Here is a 17640-nt window from a genome sequence, read left to right as displayed (position 1 = left end):
TTGCAGTTGTTGTCGCTGCTTATGCTTTTTTTGTGTGTTGTGTTGTTGTAAATTCGGTGCGCAGATGATGTCAGAGTGCCTTTTAAATTTTTGTTTTTGCGCGCGTGTGTTGTTTTTGTTATTGTCTTTGTTTTTTGTTTTTTGCGTGCGTTTTTGCTAACTTTGCTGCTGCTTTCAATTGTTAATTATGTAAAACAAGAAAATGTTCAATGTTGCAACCATGAATGATGTCTTGCACAAAGAAAATGCTGCACACACACACATACACATAAAGTTGCGGGGCGGCAAACACGCACACGCACACACGCACACAAGTCAAGAAAATATGCCACGAAAAAAGAGATGACAAAAAAAAACACAGCGGCGACGACATTCAAAAAGCAAAAGCTGTTGTGCCAATTCACCCCCCTCCCCTTGCCGACCCTTGCACGCTTTCGCTCTCTCTTCACTCCACCCACCAACGCTCCACCCCCCTCCACCGATCACTCACTAGAGCAGCGCAACACAGCGACAACTAGTCACAAACTGCGCTGTTTTTGTTCTTGTTGTAGTTTTGTAGCTGTTATTGTTGTTGTTGCTGTTGCTAATTATTTGACGACGTCGATTAAACGCAATACGAACAAAAACAACAACAACAACAAGTTGCTCCTCCTTTCATTCAGTTCAGTTCATTTCGTTTTTCTACATTTGAATTATACATTTTTGGCAATTGTAAAAACATCGCAGCTACCGTACGTACAATGCATGAATGTGTGTGACTATGTGTGTGCGTGCGTTTGTATGAGTGTGTTTGTGTGTGTGTTATTGGCTTTGAATGATTTCGCTTGTCTATTTTATGTTCGGTTTTGTGGGGGATTTCATTTGATTTTTTCCTTTTCTTTTGCTTGTATTTTTTTTTTTTTTTTGTTGGCGCGCTCTTTTTGCTTTTGTATTCTTTGCTTTTCGTTCGATGATTTCTTTGCTTACGTTTTTTTTCTTAGTTTTTTTTTTTTTTTTTTGGGAACGAACGAACGTATGAAGAAAGAAGTAATAACAACAGATCAAGATCACTTTTGTGGTGCTTTGTTTTTGGCAGAGAAAAAACGAAAAAAAAAAAATAACAAAACTATTTACGAACAAACACAACAAGAGAGTCGAAATAAACAAGAGCAACAACAAACAGTTGAAGAAACGAGACGAGACGACGAAGACGAAGACGACGGGACACGTTTTTGTTATTTGTTTTTAGTGCATATTTTGAACTTTTCGATTTAGTTGTATTTTTTGTGTGTTTTGTGCTTTTTGCCGAAAATCTTTTGCCAATAATAAAAATTTGCTTTTATTTTTATGATTGCTTTTTTTTTTTTTTGCTTTTTTTGTGTGTGTGGCGACCTTCTTGCTGCTGCGGCGTTCCAAATACAAATGACGGAACCAAATTGTGTTTCCAAATACAAAAATGAACGAAGTGCATGAGGTATTCTCGCGACGTTGGCAGCGACAGAGCGGCAGAGCGTCAAAGGCTGGCAGCGTCAGCGGCAGCGCAGAGCAGAGACGAGCATGTGATGGCCAGAGAGGGAGAGAGAGAGACAGAGAGAGTGAAAGAGAGAGCGAGAGCGAAGCGGAGTGCGTAACATTTATCACTTAACAGTTCCACTCAACGTACGTTTTTTTTTCCATCCATTTTTCGGGGGCCGCCAACGCTCTGCTCGTTTGCCTTAGCCGAAATTCCTATACACACAAACGCAAGCACAAGCACACACACACACACACGCGCACGACAGGCAGCGACAGCAGCAGCAGCGGCAGCGACAGAGGCAGCGACAGCATGGAGCGCGACCGCAGCTAAAAGCGAAAGACAAGCACAATACAAAAGCAATGTGCGATGTTTTCATGTATTGCCCCTCTCTGTCTCGCTCTTACGATACGTTAGTGTACGTCTGTGTGTGTGTGTCTTTTGCCGAAAATTTTTAATGAGTGTGAGTGGAATAAGAAATGAGCGCCGCCAAAATACAAAAAAAAACAAGCACACACATAACGAGTGACTTCTTAAGATTTCAATTGAGCACAGCGCAAAAGCTTTGGCTTTATATGTATTTGCGCTCTTTGCTGATAAAAGCAACGATTACACTCAACTACATTTTGGCAATACGTGTTGGTGTTGGTGTTGGTATTGTTGTTCTTGTGCTAAGATCGCGCAGTTTAGTGTTTAGCTCAAAACTCGAAAGCGACTCAAATGAGTTGAGCGAGAGTGAGCGAAAGAGAAACAACGAAGGGCCGCAGTTTGGCAAATGGCAAGGGGAGCTTTGGCTACGTTCAAAGGCACTCTTGTGTGTGTGTGTGAGTTTGAGAGCAGATGCCAGGATAATGCCGCAGTCGCTGTCGCTGTTGTTGCGCAGCGTCGCAGTCGCTGTCGACGCTAGCGTTGCCAAAAAATTGAAAGCGGCTGCGACGACGACGACGACGACGGCGGCGCTTAGGCGTTAAAAGGAAGAAGGAAGCAGCACAAAGGAAGTGAACTGCGGAGCTTGCCGTGGGCTTTGAGCGAAGGCAAACAGAAGCGAAACTCACACACACACACATACATACATGTTTGGAGATACTCCACATACAAGCATAACTATATAAGAACCTAAAAAACAAACACATACGAAAATACATTGTAGTTTAGTTACCTAAGCAGATACCCTATAAACATTTCCAAACTGCACAATTAAACAGCTAACAATGAGTTAATATAAAAAAAAGACAAACTTGAAGGCGCCAAATTTTAAAGCTTTAACTTGAGTCTATTCGAAATGAAAATAAAAATAAAATCAACTTTTGATTTTATTGTACTATTAGTTATTTCAATTGTTGTTGATAATTACAGTTAATATTATTATCACTATAGACAGAGCAATTTAAAATCGAAACTTAATTGAAAACGTATTGCGTATCAAAATAATGAATTTACTTCTATGTATGCAGTTATCACTGGATGAAATGATTATGAATATATTTTAGAAAAGTTATTTTGAAGTGTTGCTAAAGCAAATATTTACAATAAATGTATTAATAACGAATATTCAGGCTCATCCTTACAAGTGAATAAGAAATTCATTTGCTATAAATGAAGCGTTTAAACTATTTTCAAATATAACTTCATTTCAGATTCTCCAAATTGAATAACAAAGGAAGATAACTACTAAAGTAGAGTGTGAAATTTAAGCTTTTGATTTCTAGCTTGGAAATCTGTGTAAATATTTAACTATAAATTTACCAGTTTCAAAGATTTAACATTTTGTAGTATTCATATAAAATAAAGCGTTGGTTGAAATAGTTCCTAGGTGAAAAAAATCAATAAGTTGCTAGATTTGAATTCAATGCAATTTTGCAGCATTTGAAGCTGTCAACTCGACGTAACCTCAATAAAAGCGACACCTAACCTATAAAAAAAAAAAATAAACGCGAAGCACGTGTGTGTATTTAATTTGATTGTTGCCGTTGATGAAGTGCAATAGCGTCCTGTGGCTTAGCCATATGCTGCAAGTTCGTGTTCGTGTTCGTGGCAAAAAACAAGCTAGACAAGCAAAGCAAGCCATCAATATGTCAAAGCGAAGCTCTAATTGCATGCCAAAGCGAGTGGGAGTGGGGAGGGGGAGGGGGAGGGGGAGGGGAAGACAGCTGTCAGCTTTTGCGGTGAGAATCAAAACAACACTTGAAGAGCGCGTGCGAAATGCACGAAAGAAGAAGAAGAAAAGACACACTTGTTGCGCTCGCTGCAGCTGCAATCGCTTGCTGTCTCGCTCGCACTCGCTGGCCCAGGTGGCCAAAGCATGCGAAGGGGACAACAAAGAAAGGCGAGTGAGAGAGCAACGCACGCGTCGCAATCAAAACAAAATCAGCTTGGCCAGGGGAGAGCGGGGTAACTGCAAGGGTTGCTGTTCTTGTTGTTGTTGTTGTTAGTGCGACTGCAATTGCAGTTGTTGAAGGTGACATTAATTGACGTTTAATGACGTCAACAGACGAGTGGCGAGACGAGGCGAGGCGAAGCAAGACATGGCGAAGGGTGGTTGCGACGCTGCGATTGCGAGTGTGAGTGCGAGCGAGAGCGAGAGAGTGCGAAGCTTTTGGACAAGCCAATTAAAGTGGAAAAGCTTTGCATGCCTTTTTATTGCGCCACACACAAAAAGTGCATCCTTTTTGTGCTTCTCGTTGTTGTTGTTGCTGTTGTATCAAAATAGGGCACGCATCCGGCCGCAAGGGGGTGAAAGGTTAAAGTCACAGTCACACACTGCCACATGGGGTTGCAACATGCTGCAAGCAAGCAATCAAGCAGTGCGTGCAACGCTGCTGCAGCAGCCAAAGTGGCAGGGTCAAGGGGTTAGAGGTCATCACAACAACACTGGAGGGTGCTTTGTGGGCGTGCAACACTTTTCAATTTGCATGCCAATGAGCGTTGAGTTCACAGCGAGAGCGCCCCTTCGCTTGTTGCAGCAACTGCAGCCCAAAAAGGGTTAGTACTAAGTCTGTATGTGTGTGTTAGTGTGGTAGCACAACAAGTGCAACACAAAAATGGCGCGCGCAGCAACAGCAACTGCAACGACAACAGCAACCCTGCAAAGTATGCAATAAAACGCACACACAACCTGACCCCACTCTCACTCCCACTCCCGCCTAGCCAAACGAAACACAGCAACTGCGTTTGTCCGAGTGAGAGCGAGCGAGAGTGCACAAGAGAGCCGACAATAGGACTTTGCCATTTCAATTGGATGCTTGCAAATGCAAATGTATGTGTGTGTGTGTGTGTGGCTGAGCAGTGCAATGCAAAGTGCACTGAGAGCGGTGGGCAAAATGGCGACGGCGACGGTGACGGCGACAACAAAACAGCAGCAATTAGCATAGATACAGATCAGTGTGGTGAAAGCACAAGGGGGGTGAGGGGATTGTCTTGATATGTAGCAATAAACAGGTGTTGCTAAGGCTGATGCAACATTAAGTTAGCTGCTGGCCATTTAAGAGAGTGACGATTTGAATAGCCTTTTGCCGGCTGCGGATTGGAAAATGGCAGCGTCAACACTAACGAATGCTTCTACGATAAAGCGAAAACCGCTTGGAGCTGTAAATCAGATCAACAGGCGAGCCGTAAAGTAAGTAATTGAGGCGAGCAAGTGGCGCCATCTAGCAACAGAAGTAAAGCACAGGTTGGCGCAATCTAATGGCAGCATAGCAAAAAAGAACATAAGCACAAGACAAAAGCGTAGCACAATAGATCTGACGGAGCATTAGCAAAAGAGGGTGAGCGTGACAGTGTGAAGTGCTGTCTAGCACTAAGTCTAAATGCACACAATTGAGGCGCTGAGAGCGGATGGCAAGATGGCGCCAGCAGCAGAAGTAAAGCACAGCTTAGAGCAATAGATAGGAGAGCATTACCATAAAAAAAGAGAGGCTTGCTGAAATAAGTGCGTGTGGAGTGTGAAGTGCAGTCTGCACTATTATTCAGAAAGAGAGCAGCTGTCAAGATAGCGCCAGCAGCTGAAGTAAAGCACAGCTTGGTGCAATCTGATGGCAGCATAGTAAAATCGAACATAAGCACAAGACAAAAGCTTAGCACAATAGATCTGACGGCCTTTGAAAAGAGCATTAGCTGAAGAGAGTGAGCGTGACAGTGTGAAGTGCAGTCCAGCATTAAGTGTAAGTGCACACAATTGTGGCGCTGAGAGCGGATGGCAAGATGGCGCCAGCAGCAGAAGTAAAGCACAGCTTAGAACAATAGATTAGAGAGCATTACCATAAAGGAAAGAGAGGCTTGCTGGAATAAGTGCGTGTGGGGGTGTAAAGTGCAGTCTGCACTATTATTGAGAAAGAGAGCAGCTGCCAAGATGGCGGCAGCTGCAGCAGCACTAGTAAAATAGGCAAGCAAAGCTTCAAAGCAATAGATCAGCAGACAGTTAGTGCGCGAGTGAGCGAGAGCGAGAGAGCGGAGTGAATTGCGTGCGTTGTGTGAATTATTGAAAACGTTGTCGCGCCGCGAGTTATGTGTGTGAGAAGCAGCAACAAACAAACAATTAAAGACAACAAAATGGCAAAAAAAAGAAGACGCTTGTTTCAAGCAGATGCCGATTAAACCCGTGTGTGTCTATTGTGCGTGTGTGTGGCGTGTGAATAAAAGGGGACACAAGCCGCCAGCAGGACGAGAACGAGAACGAGGAGGAAGAGGAAGGGGCCAAAGGCCGGGAAGCAGAAACAGGACCAGTTGGCAACCCGCCACAAAGCTGGCAGCAAAGCAGCGACGACGGCAGCAGAAAACAGGACATTAAACAATTGAAAACGAAATGGCATGAAGAAAGCAAACAGCAAACGGCAAAGACGAAGCACACACACACACACACACACATATGTACAGGCGCAGATACACAGACAGCACACACACACATACGCGAGGCAGACAAGTAATTCAATAAGCGCAAACGGGCCACAGCCAAGGCGAACAGGAGATGGAGATGTGGAAGAGGGAAGGGGAAGGGGAAGCTGATAGAACTAGTATGTACCATATTATATAATTTAACTGTGCGAGCGAGAGGCAAAGAGAACGCGCGCCGCAGACACAGCGAGTGAGAGGGAAAGAGAGAGAGAGGATGGCTCTAAGCTTATTACGGGAGCATGCAAAGGACGCGGAACGAACGCGTCGCGCTCAAGGACAACGAGCGTTTCCAAAAAAGTTTTCGTATTTAATTTTTTCAGTTTTTTTTCTACTTATTGTTGTTGTTGTTGTTGCGGTACAGTTACGCTGCCAGCTGCAACTTTGGCTAAGCTTTTTTCTGCTTCTTGGTTTTTTTTCGCCACTGATCTCATTAGTGCAGCTAAGGGGGGGAGGAGAGGAAGGGGGCAACGAGGGAGCCGAAGTGTGTCTGCAGTCAGCTCATTTCCGCGTCTGTGGAATGCGTTGCCCCAAGCGCAACGTAATCTAATTTTACGCTCCCTCACTCTTGCTCTCTCTCTCTTTCTCACTTGTCCTATCACTCACTCTCTCTCTCGCACTTGCACTCGCACTTACTCTCACTTTTCTTGGCGTCTTCCACAGATTTTGCGGCTGTTGAACTTTCGAATTGATTTGAAAACATTTTGCGCGCTTTTCGTTGCGCCCCCTGCGATGCCCCCCGACGAAGCTGAGGTGGCGAGGAGCGAAGAGAGCGTGCCACACTCTTGAGAATGCATTAAATTTAGCCATGCAACAGACAGAAACACAGACACAGCAGTAATGTGGATTACACAGACGATATTTCTTTGCAGCGTCTTTCATTCATGCCACACGTTAGCTGCCCCAGCCCCTGCCCCCTCCTCTACCCCCACCCATTTGCCCCGTCGACATTTAAAATAGACGCCATTCCCGCCGATTCGAAAATAGGCAATGCTGCAACACAATGTTGCAAGCACTGTGGCATGTGGTATGTGGCAGTGAGACTGAGACTATAAGCTTGAATAACATTGCAAGTTCCATTTTGGACTTTTCAAGTCTGAAGTAGACTGTTTGATACCCGGTATCGTTCGCTGAAGAGCGGGTATGTTCATTTGGTGGCCAAAAGAGGAGAAATCTCTAGTACAAATCTGATAAATAGCTTATCAAGCATGCAGATTTCTGAGGGGAAAAATAATGCCAGAGGCAATAAAAAGCACATAAGGAATTTATTTGAATGCAGATGAAAACCATGACATCAATTGGATACAGAGAACAACGCAAACTATGCGAAAATGAGCTTTATACTTATCAAGTATAGAAAGCTCTGCATAACTAAAAAGACTGATCAATCAATAGCAAAATAGCAAAGAATCACAATCGAAAGAAACCCTTTATAATATTAAAAGTTGTTCATTAATCACTTAATCAAACGATTGATTCCAAAAGTTTGCCACTTCTAACTGAACTGTAATTGAACTATAATTGCCTATGCCTAAGCGTGTTATATATACTTACAGATTCGTTGCAAGTTGAGTGATTGACTGCAGATGATTGATGGCGAATGGATTTGTCTATTTGCGTTCAATAATTGCAGACTCCAGTTGGATCCCAGATGAGCTTATCGATGTCAGTGTCGGTGTCGGTGATGTGATTGAAGATCTGTGCTGAAAATGATTGAGCGATGAGTTGTTGATTGATGCCAGCAGCTCACGCTCCCACTTTCACGCGCTCTCTCTCTCTCTCTCCCCTCCCTCACGCTCTTTTTTGTTCAGTCTCTCTTTCTTTCTATGTCTCTCTCTCTCTGTCTCATTCAGTTTGAAGATGTGTCTCTGGCTTGATTGATGCGTTTGATTGATCGGGACACTATAGATTTTTTGCATCGGTTGCTTGCGGCTTGATCGAAATTCGTATGTCGGCTATAGAGTTCATCGAGTGCATGTGAATTGGGGAATTTAAATGAAGTGCCAAAAGGAAAACGAAAATTATAAATAAGGGAAAATAATTGGAAATGGTATTTGAAATAGTTTTGTGGAAAACGACAAAAAAATGTATGTATGTGAGAGTTTTGTGCTGAGAATTGCTCGGACTTTGTTGTGTTTTTTTTTTTCAAATACGTTTTTGGATTTTTATGTTGGCAAGAAATTTTTTTTGTTTTGTTTGTTTGTTGTGGTTGTTGTTGTGGTAGAAACAATTGAAACTGACAATCGGACGACTAAAAATCCGAAACGAGCAAAACCAACTAAAAAAAAAGGCCGTCCAGTGTTGTAAAGTGTCGTTGAACATCGAGAAGCGGAGCAAAGCAGGCGCCTTTAATTTGATTGATTTTCGAGGCGCCAAACACAAACGCCGAAAAAAAAGGGGGAAGAAAACATGAAAAATGAGGAGGAAAACTGTTTGGGAAATTCGTTTTCATTTCGATTTTTTTTTTTGTTTTTTTTTGTGGCGAACTTATCGATTTTCTTCTTTTTGTTTTTTGCGTAGGTGACAAAAAAAAGAAAACACAGACGAAGAGGAGTCAGCAGCAGAGAGCGATAGAGAGAGAGAGAGAGAGCGGGCACAGTGCGTGAGAGCGGGCGAGCGAGTGGGAGAGAGAAGGAGAGAGCGAGCGAGCGATGCTGGGCTGTGGGCGAGAGCGAGACAGCAGGCAGCTGCGTGTTGTGCGTAAGGCGGCGGCGTCGCTGCCAGCGTCGACGCCAGCAGCGACAGCGGACAATCAGAGGAAGAAGGAGAGAAGAGTGAGGGAGAAGTGTAGCAAGAGCGATAGAGAGAGAGAGGGAGAGAGCGGAGAAGGTGAGGCGCAAAGGAAACTGGAAAATATTTGGAATTTTCGCTGTTTTGCTTACAATTTTAGAAATACATGTATCCAAAGTGTGCGTTGCGCGTTATCGCTGTTATCGGCGTTATCGGTCGCTGTTATCGGTTTGCTATTCCTTGCTTTTCTTTCTTTTTTTTTTTTTTTGCACTGTATGTATCGATGTGTGTTTGTTTTTGCTTTTCTTTACTTTTCTTTTCGTTTCCCACCAGACACAATAAAAAACAACAAAATTGCACCGAGTCGCGAGTTCGGTAGCTTTTTTTTTTATTTCGTATTTTCCTTTGCGCGTTTGCTTTGGCTTTTCTTTTGCTTTTGCTTCGGGTTTTCCTTCTATTCTTTTTTCTTTTTTTTTGTATTTTTTGTTGGTTCTGGATACGGATGCGAGAGCTGAACTGAGAGACGAACGAACGAACGAACGCGCAGCACGGCGACGAGTAAACTGGCAACGGCGGCGGACGCTGAAAACGTTTCAATGAAAATTTCTGTGGAAAATCCACACGCAGCCGGCGGTTGTTGGCGTCGCCGCCGACGCCGACGTTGGCAGAGACGCCTTTGCCTTTTTCCTATCCACAAAAGCAGTGAAAGTAATAGTTTTGTTCTTCTTCTTCTACTTCTTCTTGTTGTTGTTTTTGCGGCGGCGTCAAACCAAAATGGCTGACGCGCGTTTGCATGTGTTCTGTGTGTCTGTGCGTGTGTGTGTGTGTGTGTGTACGGCGTCTATCCGACAGTTTATCCGCCGTTGTCGCGCAATCGAAGTTCAAGTCGAAGAGCAGCCGTTGCTCTGCTTCTGCTTCTCTGCTTCTTCCACTTCTTCCTAGTCTCTCTCTCTCTCCCTATTCCTATTCCTATTTCTATTCCTATTCCTATTCCACTCCCACTCGAAACTCCCGCTACTTTTGCTCACTGCACTGCTTCTGCTTCTGCTTCGGCTTCTGTTTCTGCTTTTTCTAACTGTTCTCGCTTAGGCACACGCACACTGTCCGCCAACTGTTTTCGCATACCCAACACTCTAATGAAATATGTTATCTTCTGAATTTCCTTAACTCCACATTCGAAATACATTCTTCCCTTTTTATTTGAAATATACAATATTTTATTATCGTTTTTATGAGCTATTGAATTGCGTTTTGTTTTCAAGTTTCTTTTTTGGATGTTTAACACAATCAATCATTTTACTTGAGCCACTCATTATATAATTTGTACTGTCTTATAAACGAAATGCTTTTCAATTGAATTATATAATTTGTCTTATCTAATAATTTGTGTTATCAATTGAATTATATTTGCCATGTGATTTTTGATTATTTACAACTAATAACTATAATTGAAGGGACTTAAGAACCTCGGTTTTTCATATAATAACTCTTGGGTATTAGAGAAATAAATGATTATTTTATAAATGTGATTTTTATATTGACAATTTTCGTAAGTTCTTCACAACATTTGTAAGAGTCGTTTTTATTTTAGCATTTTTGGAATTCTTAATACCAATAATATCTATCAATCTTTTACGTATGTTTGTTGATAAATCAACTAAACCATTAGTTACAAAAATAGGTAAAAGGATGGTCGATAAACTAATTGCTTTTGGTATTAAATATTCAAAAAACTTATTTATTATACTATATGTATGTAATTTTGTTATCTCATAATGTAATAAAAGTTAAATCTGTAAGCTATGTTAATTGTAATTGTAAATTAATTTAATATTGTAGCTGTATATAAATAAAAATAGATAGTAATATGTTTGTAATTAAGCTATAAATGTATTCCATTTATATTTAAGTAGCTTATAATTAAATTAACTTAATAGAAAGCAAATTATTATTACTATAATTGATTGAAATTTTCCAATTATCATTTCATTTTCATTTAAATATTTAAAAAGTGCATTGGTATTTTATAACTGGCTAATTGATATTTAAAGTAACTGGATTGAAAAGTGAAGTGCGCATACTGACAGTGGACACTGTGTCGACCTGTGTGCTGGCTCCTCCATTGAAGAAGAAACGTTCCAAACGGATAACCGAATATTTTCCATGTGAATGGTTTGCGGCATTTGCCCACAACGACGGCGACGGCGACGGCGACGCTGACTGCGCAGTTGACATTGACGTCGCGACGCAGCAATTTACACGACGAACAGAGAGACAGAGAGAGAGAGAGGAAGAAGAAGATGAAGAAGGGCAGTGTTGTGGATGAGAGGATGAGGGTGAGGGTGAGAGAAGCAAGCGAACGCGTGAAAAGCGAATTTTCATTTCATGTTTTGTCACGAAGCGAATGGAGAAGAACAGCAAAGGAAAAAAGAAAAAAACCCAAAATCAACGGAAAATGCGAGGAAAACTCACGTTGGCATTGACAACAAGGGTGGCTAAGTCGACTTCGACGTCGCTGTCGCCGTCGCAGTCGCAGTCAACGTCAGCAGCAGCTGTAGGCAGCAGCAACGCTCTCTGAGCGTAGAAAAGACGGAAAATTCAGCTGCCTACGTCTGTATGTGTGTGTGTGTGTGTTTGTGTGTGTGTTTGAGTTTTCCTTTGGTGTTTTGTTGCCTTTTCCTGGCTTCGACGCCGCTGACTGTTGAGTTTTCTCAATTTGCTTCACACACACAGACACACAGACACAGAGAATCCACAATGATTTGAAGCAATACTCTAACCTCAGACCGAGGGTCAATCGAAATGCCAGCTCGATTAAAGGCCACACTTCGGATAAGAAAAGAGATTGGAAAAAGCAAACTACATTCGAAATTCAATTCTATACAAACATAGAAATATGTGCGATGGTCGAAAATGAAATGAATTTACTATAAGACTAGATAAAAAGAGAGATAATAATAAGGCATGAAGTGGAAGCTGATAACACTTCTTATAAGAAAAGATAATACAAGAAACTGCATCTTTAAGAAGTACATTTCAAGAACGAAGAAAAGTTAAATGAATAAGTTGTATTTTTGAAATCATAAGTAAAGATAACGATTATATCTATATGTTGTGTATTAATTGCAACTTAAAAAAAAGGACATAAAAAAGATAAAAGTGGAATTAATTCTATAAAAATAATAAATATGATAGAGAAGAAATTGCATTGATAAAAACAATCTGAATATTTGAAAGTATAAGAAAAGTTAAGGATTAATCTATATTTTAAGAATTCATTGAAATATCAAAAACTGACAAATAAAAAAGGAGAAATTAATTCCATATTCCAAGCTTACTCAATAAATTAGTGCAATATAATCAGAAAGAATATGAAAGAGAGGTTGTATTGATAAAAACAATATGTATGTTTGAAAGTATAAAAAAAGACAAAGATTAAATTTATATTTTATCAAATTCATTGCCACATAAAAAACTGACAAAAAAAAAATAAAGGAGAAATTAATTCTATATAAATTGTCTACTCAATAAATTAGTGCAATATAATCAGAGTTTTAAATAAAAGATGGAATATGAAAGAGAAGTTGTATTGAAAGTATAAATAAAGATAAAGGTCAAATCTTTATGCCATTTATTTAGCTAAAAAATATATTTATTCTATATAAATTTCTTACTCAAAACTTGTTATGCAAATATAATCAGAGTTTTAAATAAGAGATTAAATAAGATAGTGAAGGAGATGCATTAGTGAAACAAATATTTCTTGGATGTCATGAAGAAAAGTTGAAAAACTTAAAAATAAGTATTTTATGCAAAAAGTCGTTACAGCTATTTGATTTTACTCGTCAAATAATGGTATTTTTTATTATATATTTTTTGGTGTTCCTATATATTATTTGATCGTATAAGGACATCAAGTGTTCGGTGCGCTGAAAATGTTGAGCTATTTCGATACTCGAGAATTTACATTTACCTGTGCTCAGCTTCCACAGCTGTGGCAATTTCTCAATGTGCCAGCTGCAGTAGCTTTTGCTTTTACTTTGGCTTTGGCTTTCGATTTAGCTTTAGCTTTGCGCTTTGGCGTTGTGACTGACATTTCATTTGCCTGACTGTTTGACCGGGCAAAATGCGAGTGGCTAACGGTAAATGGCAGCCATATTGTAGCCGACGAATGCGAATTAGCTTCTCAGCCTTGCATTCGTCGTGTCTTCTTCATCTTCGTTTTCTTCTTTCTCTGGCGGTCAGTTGAGTGCGATTTTAATTGAGTTACTCAGCCATATGCTTAAGATTTTATCTGACAATCAACAGAAGCTGCCAAAGCTTGCAAGCTTTAACAATAGCAAACACTTTTAGCCGAGCTTAAGCTCGTCTTTGTTCAGGGTTTAGTTGAGTAAATATAGAATCAATATGAAGCAAACGGAATTTTGTGTTGTTGCTTGAAGTTTAGAATTCACAGAAAATATTGATTGCACAATTTAAACGAATTTTAAAAAAATGTAGATATGTAATTGCAAAATTTCAATTCATTAAAGTAATACACTGAAAGTAAAGATAAAATTCTAAAATCAAGAACATTCGCCTTAAATATTGAATTCTTGAAATAAGACCACTTTAAGAATAAATTCTTAAAATGCCAAATTTTCAAAATAAGACAACAAAAATTCAGATTTTGGTTAAACAATTTGGGTTAAATATAACATTATACTTTATTTGATCTTATAATAAAATTTTTTGGGTTAAATATAAAATATTATTTCATTTAATCTTTTTTGGGTTAAAACTACAAAAAATTGGGTCTTATATTAAATGTTCTTGAAATCAAGATGTGTTTTCTGACATTAAGACTTTCATGTTCTTAGTATTAAGTCCAAAATCTAGACTTCAAAACCTTTTTTTTCTGTCTAATAATTTACTTTCTGAATATTCAATCTTTTATTTAATTTAATTCTAGACTAAGTTCTAAATTGTTGATAGACTAGTTAATCTAGCAACAGTTTAGAATTCTTCAATTTGTATTGTTTTTTTATTTTAATGCTTTTAAACAGAGCTAATATTTCGGCTAATACTTAAATTGAAATAGTTTATTTTACTGCACTTTGAAGTTATCCTAATTTTTGATTAAAATACCTTTTCCACCGAATTCATGTTTCTGATTAGATGTTAAGGTTAAGGTTATTTCCTTACAGTTCTGCTTGGATTGCACTGCCTCAGCTTCAGTCCCTCTCCCTCTCTCTTTCTGTCTCTGTCTCTTCCACTACTTCAACTCTTATTTCTAGCTTGCTACTTTAGCGCTTTGCCTTTTACTTTCTCTGCTTAACTACGTTGTCTATGACCTTGCAACGGTTTCGACTTCGTCTTTGCTGTTTTCGGCAGCTTCCTTTGATTTCTGTTTTCCCATTGTGAAGGCCTTGCAACGCACCCTGTCGAAAACGTGCTAGACGCAATTCAGGGATTGAGAACGCGTCCCGTTTTTGGAAATTTCGGTAGTTTTTCAACCCCAGTGAAAAGCGCTTGGCAAATTCTGTACTCTGTATGCATGTGTGTGTGTCTGATGATGGGGGAAACTAGGAAACGTTGATGCGTTGCGTATGCGAGGAATGCCACAGCCGGCGCTTTACCCTGGCTAAGGTCCTGGGACAGCAGGACAACAGGGCAACCCACAACGGAATCAGACGTGCAACACGAAGCCAGGCAACGCAACATCCACCCCCGAGGGAGGAAGGCAGTGCGTAGTTGGCTTGGTTTGGCTGTTGGCTGTTGGCGATTAGCACTGCGTATCCTTGGATCGTCAAGCTACCTAAGTGCGCTCTACCTTCGGTCCCACCTCCCCGGCTAGTCTAGCCACCACTCCACCACCACCACCACCACCAACAACAGCCGAGTGCTTTGAGTGTCCCGCGTCACGCGTTCTGTATTTTTTTGCCTTTCCTTTTCTTTTTTGTTAGCTGCTGCCTGTTGCCATCTCGCTTGCGCAGGATCAGCGTCAAATGATAAACGGGTAACGTTTCGGGCACACCGAACTCTTCCCTTACCCTACCCACCCCTCTGAACTCTTCCCTTCCCAACTGTGCAGCGTTTTCCCTGCTCAGCTCGACTCTGCTTTAGTTTGCGGCGAACGTATTGTGTTGTGCGAGCCTTTGCTTTCGCTTTTTATTATTATTATTTCATTAGATTGCAACCCTCGTCGTCTCATTGTAACAGCGACTGTGCGTGCTCTTTGTCCCGTATCTGGTATCCCGTTGTCCTACGTCCTGCGTCCTGCGTCCTGCGTCCTGCGTCCTGTGTTCTGTGTCCCGTGCCAAGCATAGAGAGAGAGAGAGAGCGAGAGAGAGAGAAGTGCGTAAAAAATGTTTGCCAACATTTTTCACCGAATTTCAACTTGCCATCCACTTCCATTACCAACGACAGACGCACTCGCTCAACAGCCTCCCTTCCTCTGGCATTGTGCAGCCTCCTCATCGGTAATGTCGCTAGCAGACGCTGACGTCATGGATGCTCAATTGATGCTATTGCAGGAAAGGCATCAGGACGGTTGCAACTAACAAATGGGGGAGAAAGAATGGCGAGAAAGGAGAGGGAACGGAAACAGGCATTTCGAAGGTATCGGATTAAATAATCCTAATCCAGCTCTAGTCTACACTTAAACTCTACTTTCTCTGTTTTCTATCTTTAAATGTTTCTCTCAGATACAAGTCAATTTTCTTTTTATCTCTCCCTTACTCCCGCTTTATCTTTTTATCTTTCTTTCTGGATTTGTGTGTCTCACTTTCCTATTGCTGAGGAAGAATGGAGATAAAGTATGGGGAACGGAAACAAGCATTTAGGAGGTGCAAAGTCGAAGGGATCGGATTAGTTAAGCTATTCCTCTCTTTTAAATCATGCTAATCCAACTCTAGTCTACACTCAAATCCCACTCCTTACTTTCTCTTAGTTGGAAATCTATTTTCTTTCCATCTCCCCCTCCCAACTCTTTATCACGTTTTTTCAGGTTTTTATTTCTCACTTTCTTTTCGGACGCAACTTTTGTCTCCCTCTTGCTCTTCCTCAAGCAAAGGGAGAAAAGTTCATTTGTCAGCCTCACTAACTGTCTTCAGCTGTTATCGCTATCGCTGGCGTTATCGATTAACGGTGATCGTCTGTGACCTGAATGCGTTTTTAATTCCCTTAACTGGAATTCAAGTTATGAGTTTGCTGTTGCTTTCGGGCTGATTGGATGATGCTAATCTCATGCAACAGACGCCAGGACGCCACGACTCCGCCACAACACTCTGACACCACAGATGACAGCGAAGAGACAGAGACAGAGAGAGAGAAAGAGAGATAGAGCGAGGGGGATCCTGTTAGATGCTACCGAAAGCCGAAAGGGTTAGCGAGACAAGCGTGTGGCATGCAACACAGTCGTCGTATCAAATGCAAAGTTATCCAGAGATGGCGCAAGTGGGTGAGCGAGAGAGAGAGAGATAAAGAAAGGGAGAAGGAGAAGGACTGCACGTTTACTTATCAGGTTGAGGATCAAGAGGATCGTTTCCACTGATGTCAGCTGCACCTGCAACGCGAACGTCGCACGAGCCACAACACTCCACATGGAGGGGAGTTGAGGGGGGACCGAAGACCGGGGAGCAAGCGGAGGGCAACCCCTTGAGCTGTTAACGGTTAACGGTAACGCGGCTCATTTTCAACTGTTATTTGTTTTCGGGTCACTTTTATGAGGCGACGAAACGAGGAAAACGAGCAGCAAAAAGGAGAGCGACGACGCGAAGGGGAAGGGAAAGGGGGAGCAAAAGGTGAAGAGGAAGAGGAATATAGACAAGAAAGAAGGCGACGAAATGAGAGCAGATCGAAGTGGAAAGAAATAGGGAGTAGAGAGGAAAAAAGCTTATTCAAAACATTAAAGTCAAGGGGGAAACTTCAAAAAGAAATCTAGAATAGAGAGGTTCCAGAGTAAGGGATATACATAATTCTAGAAAGAGTTGAAAAAGTAAGGGATTTAATTAGATAAGCGGAAGCAAAGTATTTAAAATAGACTGAACAGTTGGCTGAAGACTCACGAAGCTTAGGAAATAAAATAAAGAGAAAAAAGAAATGGGAAAAAGAAGCAGCTAAGAAATGAAATGCAAACAAGTGGGACATAAGAGACAGAAGAATTTTGGCAGAAATAACTTGAAACCGAAAGTCAAAGGAGAATGCAAACCTAGAAAGGAGAGAGTAACTTTTATTTGAGCACAGATTGAAGGGCGTGAAAAGCAGGAGAAATTGTATTACAACTGAAGTTAAAGAGGGCAACAAAAATCGCGAAAAGTGATATGGAAAAAAGTAGGAAAGCGACCGAAGAACTGGGGAAGTGGAAGTGGAAGTGGCAAGCGAATGCGGTGCATGCAACGCACTGCGAATTCGAATGCGATGCTCGTGGACGATGCTTGGGGCATGCAACTTGATCCCTGCGCCAGGTTGCTCATAATTATCATATCAAGTCGAGTGAATTGAAGCGAGCATACCACAGTGGCAAGCGGCGAGGAGCAAGGGGCAAGCAG

General features: G+C 41.2%; 2 protein-coding genes across 3 annotated transcripts in view; one reads left to right on the top strand and one right to left on the bottom strand.

Moving 5' to 3' along the window:
• LOC117571585 (insulin-like growth factor 2 mRNA-binding protein 1) overlaps window positions 1-8509 on the bottom strand; it is a 37455-nt gene extending 28946 nt beyond the window's left edge. Inside the window, exon 1 of one of the 2 annotated variants that reach the window (XM_034253812.2) lies at window positions 7934-8509. The gene's annotated coding sequence lies outside the window, so the exon portion shown is untranslated. The remainder of the gene's footprint in view (window positions 1-7933) is intronic. The other variant, XM_034253835.2, reaches the window with a different exon arrangement.
• Window positions 8510-8770: 261 nt separating this feature from the next.
• Window positions 8771-11739, top strand: LOC127565595 (uncharacterized). Its single transcript, XM_052004872.1, has 2 exons — window positions 8771-9208; window positions 11161-11739. Exons 1-2 carry the CDS (start codon window positions 9031-9033, stop codon window positions 11433-11435), a joined length of 453 nt encoding a protein of 150 aa, XP_051860832.1. The 5' UTR covers window positions 8771-9030; the 3' UTR covers window positions 11436-11739.
• Window positions 11740-17640: the final 5901 nt, after the last annotated feature.

The sequence above is a fragment of the Drosophila albomicans genome, chromosome X (genome assembly GCF_009650485.2).
Source record: "Drosophila albomicans strain 15112-1751.03 chromosome X, ASM965048v2, whole genome shotgun sequence".
Taxonomy (NCBI): domain Eukaryota; kingdom Metazoa; phylum Arthropoda; class Insecta; order Diptera; family Drosophilidae; genus Drosophila; species Drosophila albomicans.
Note: the sequence above shows the minus strand (reverse complement) of the source record. Positions and strands in the feature narration are given on the sequence as shown.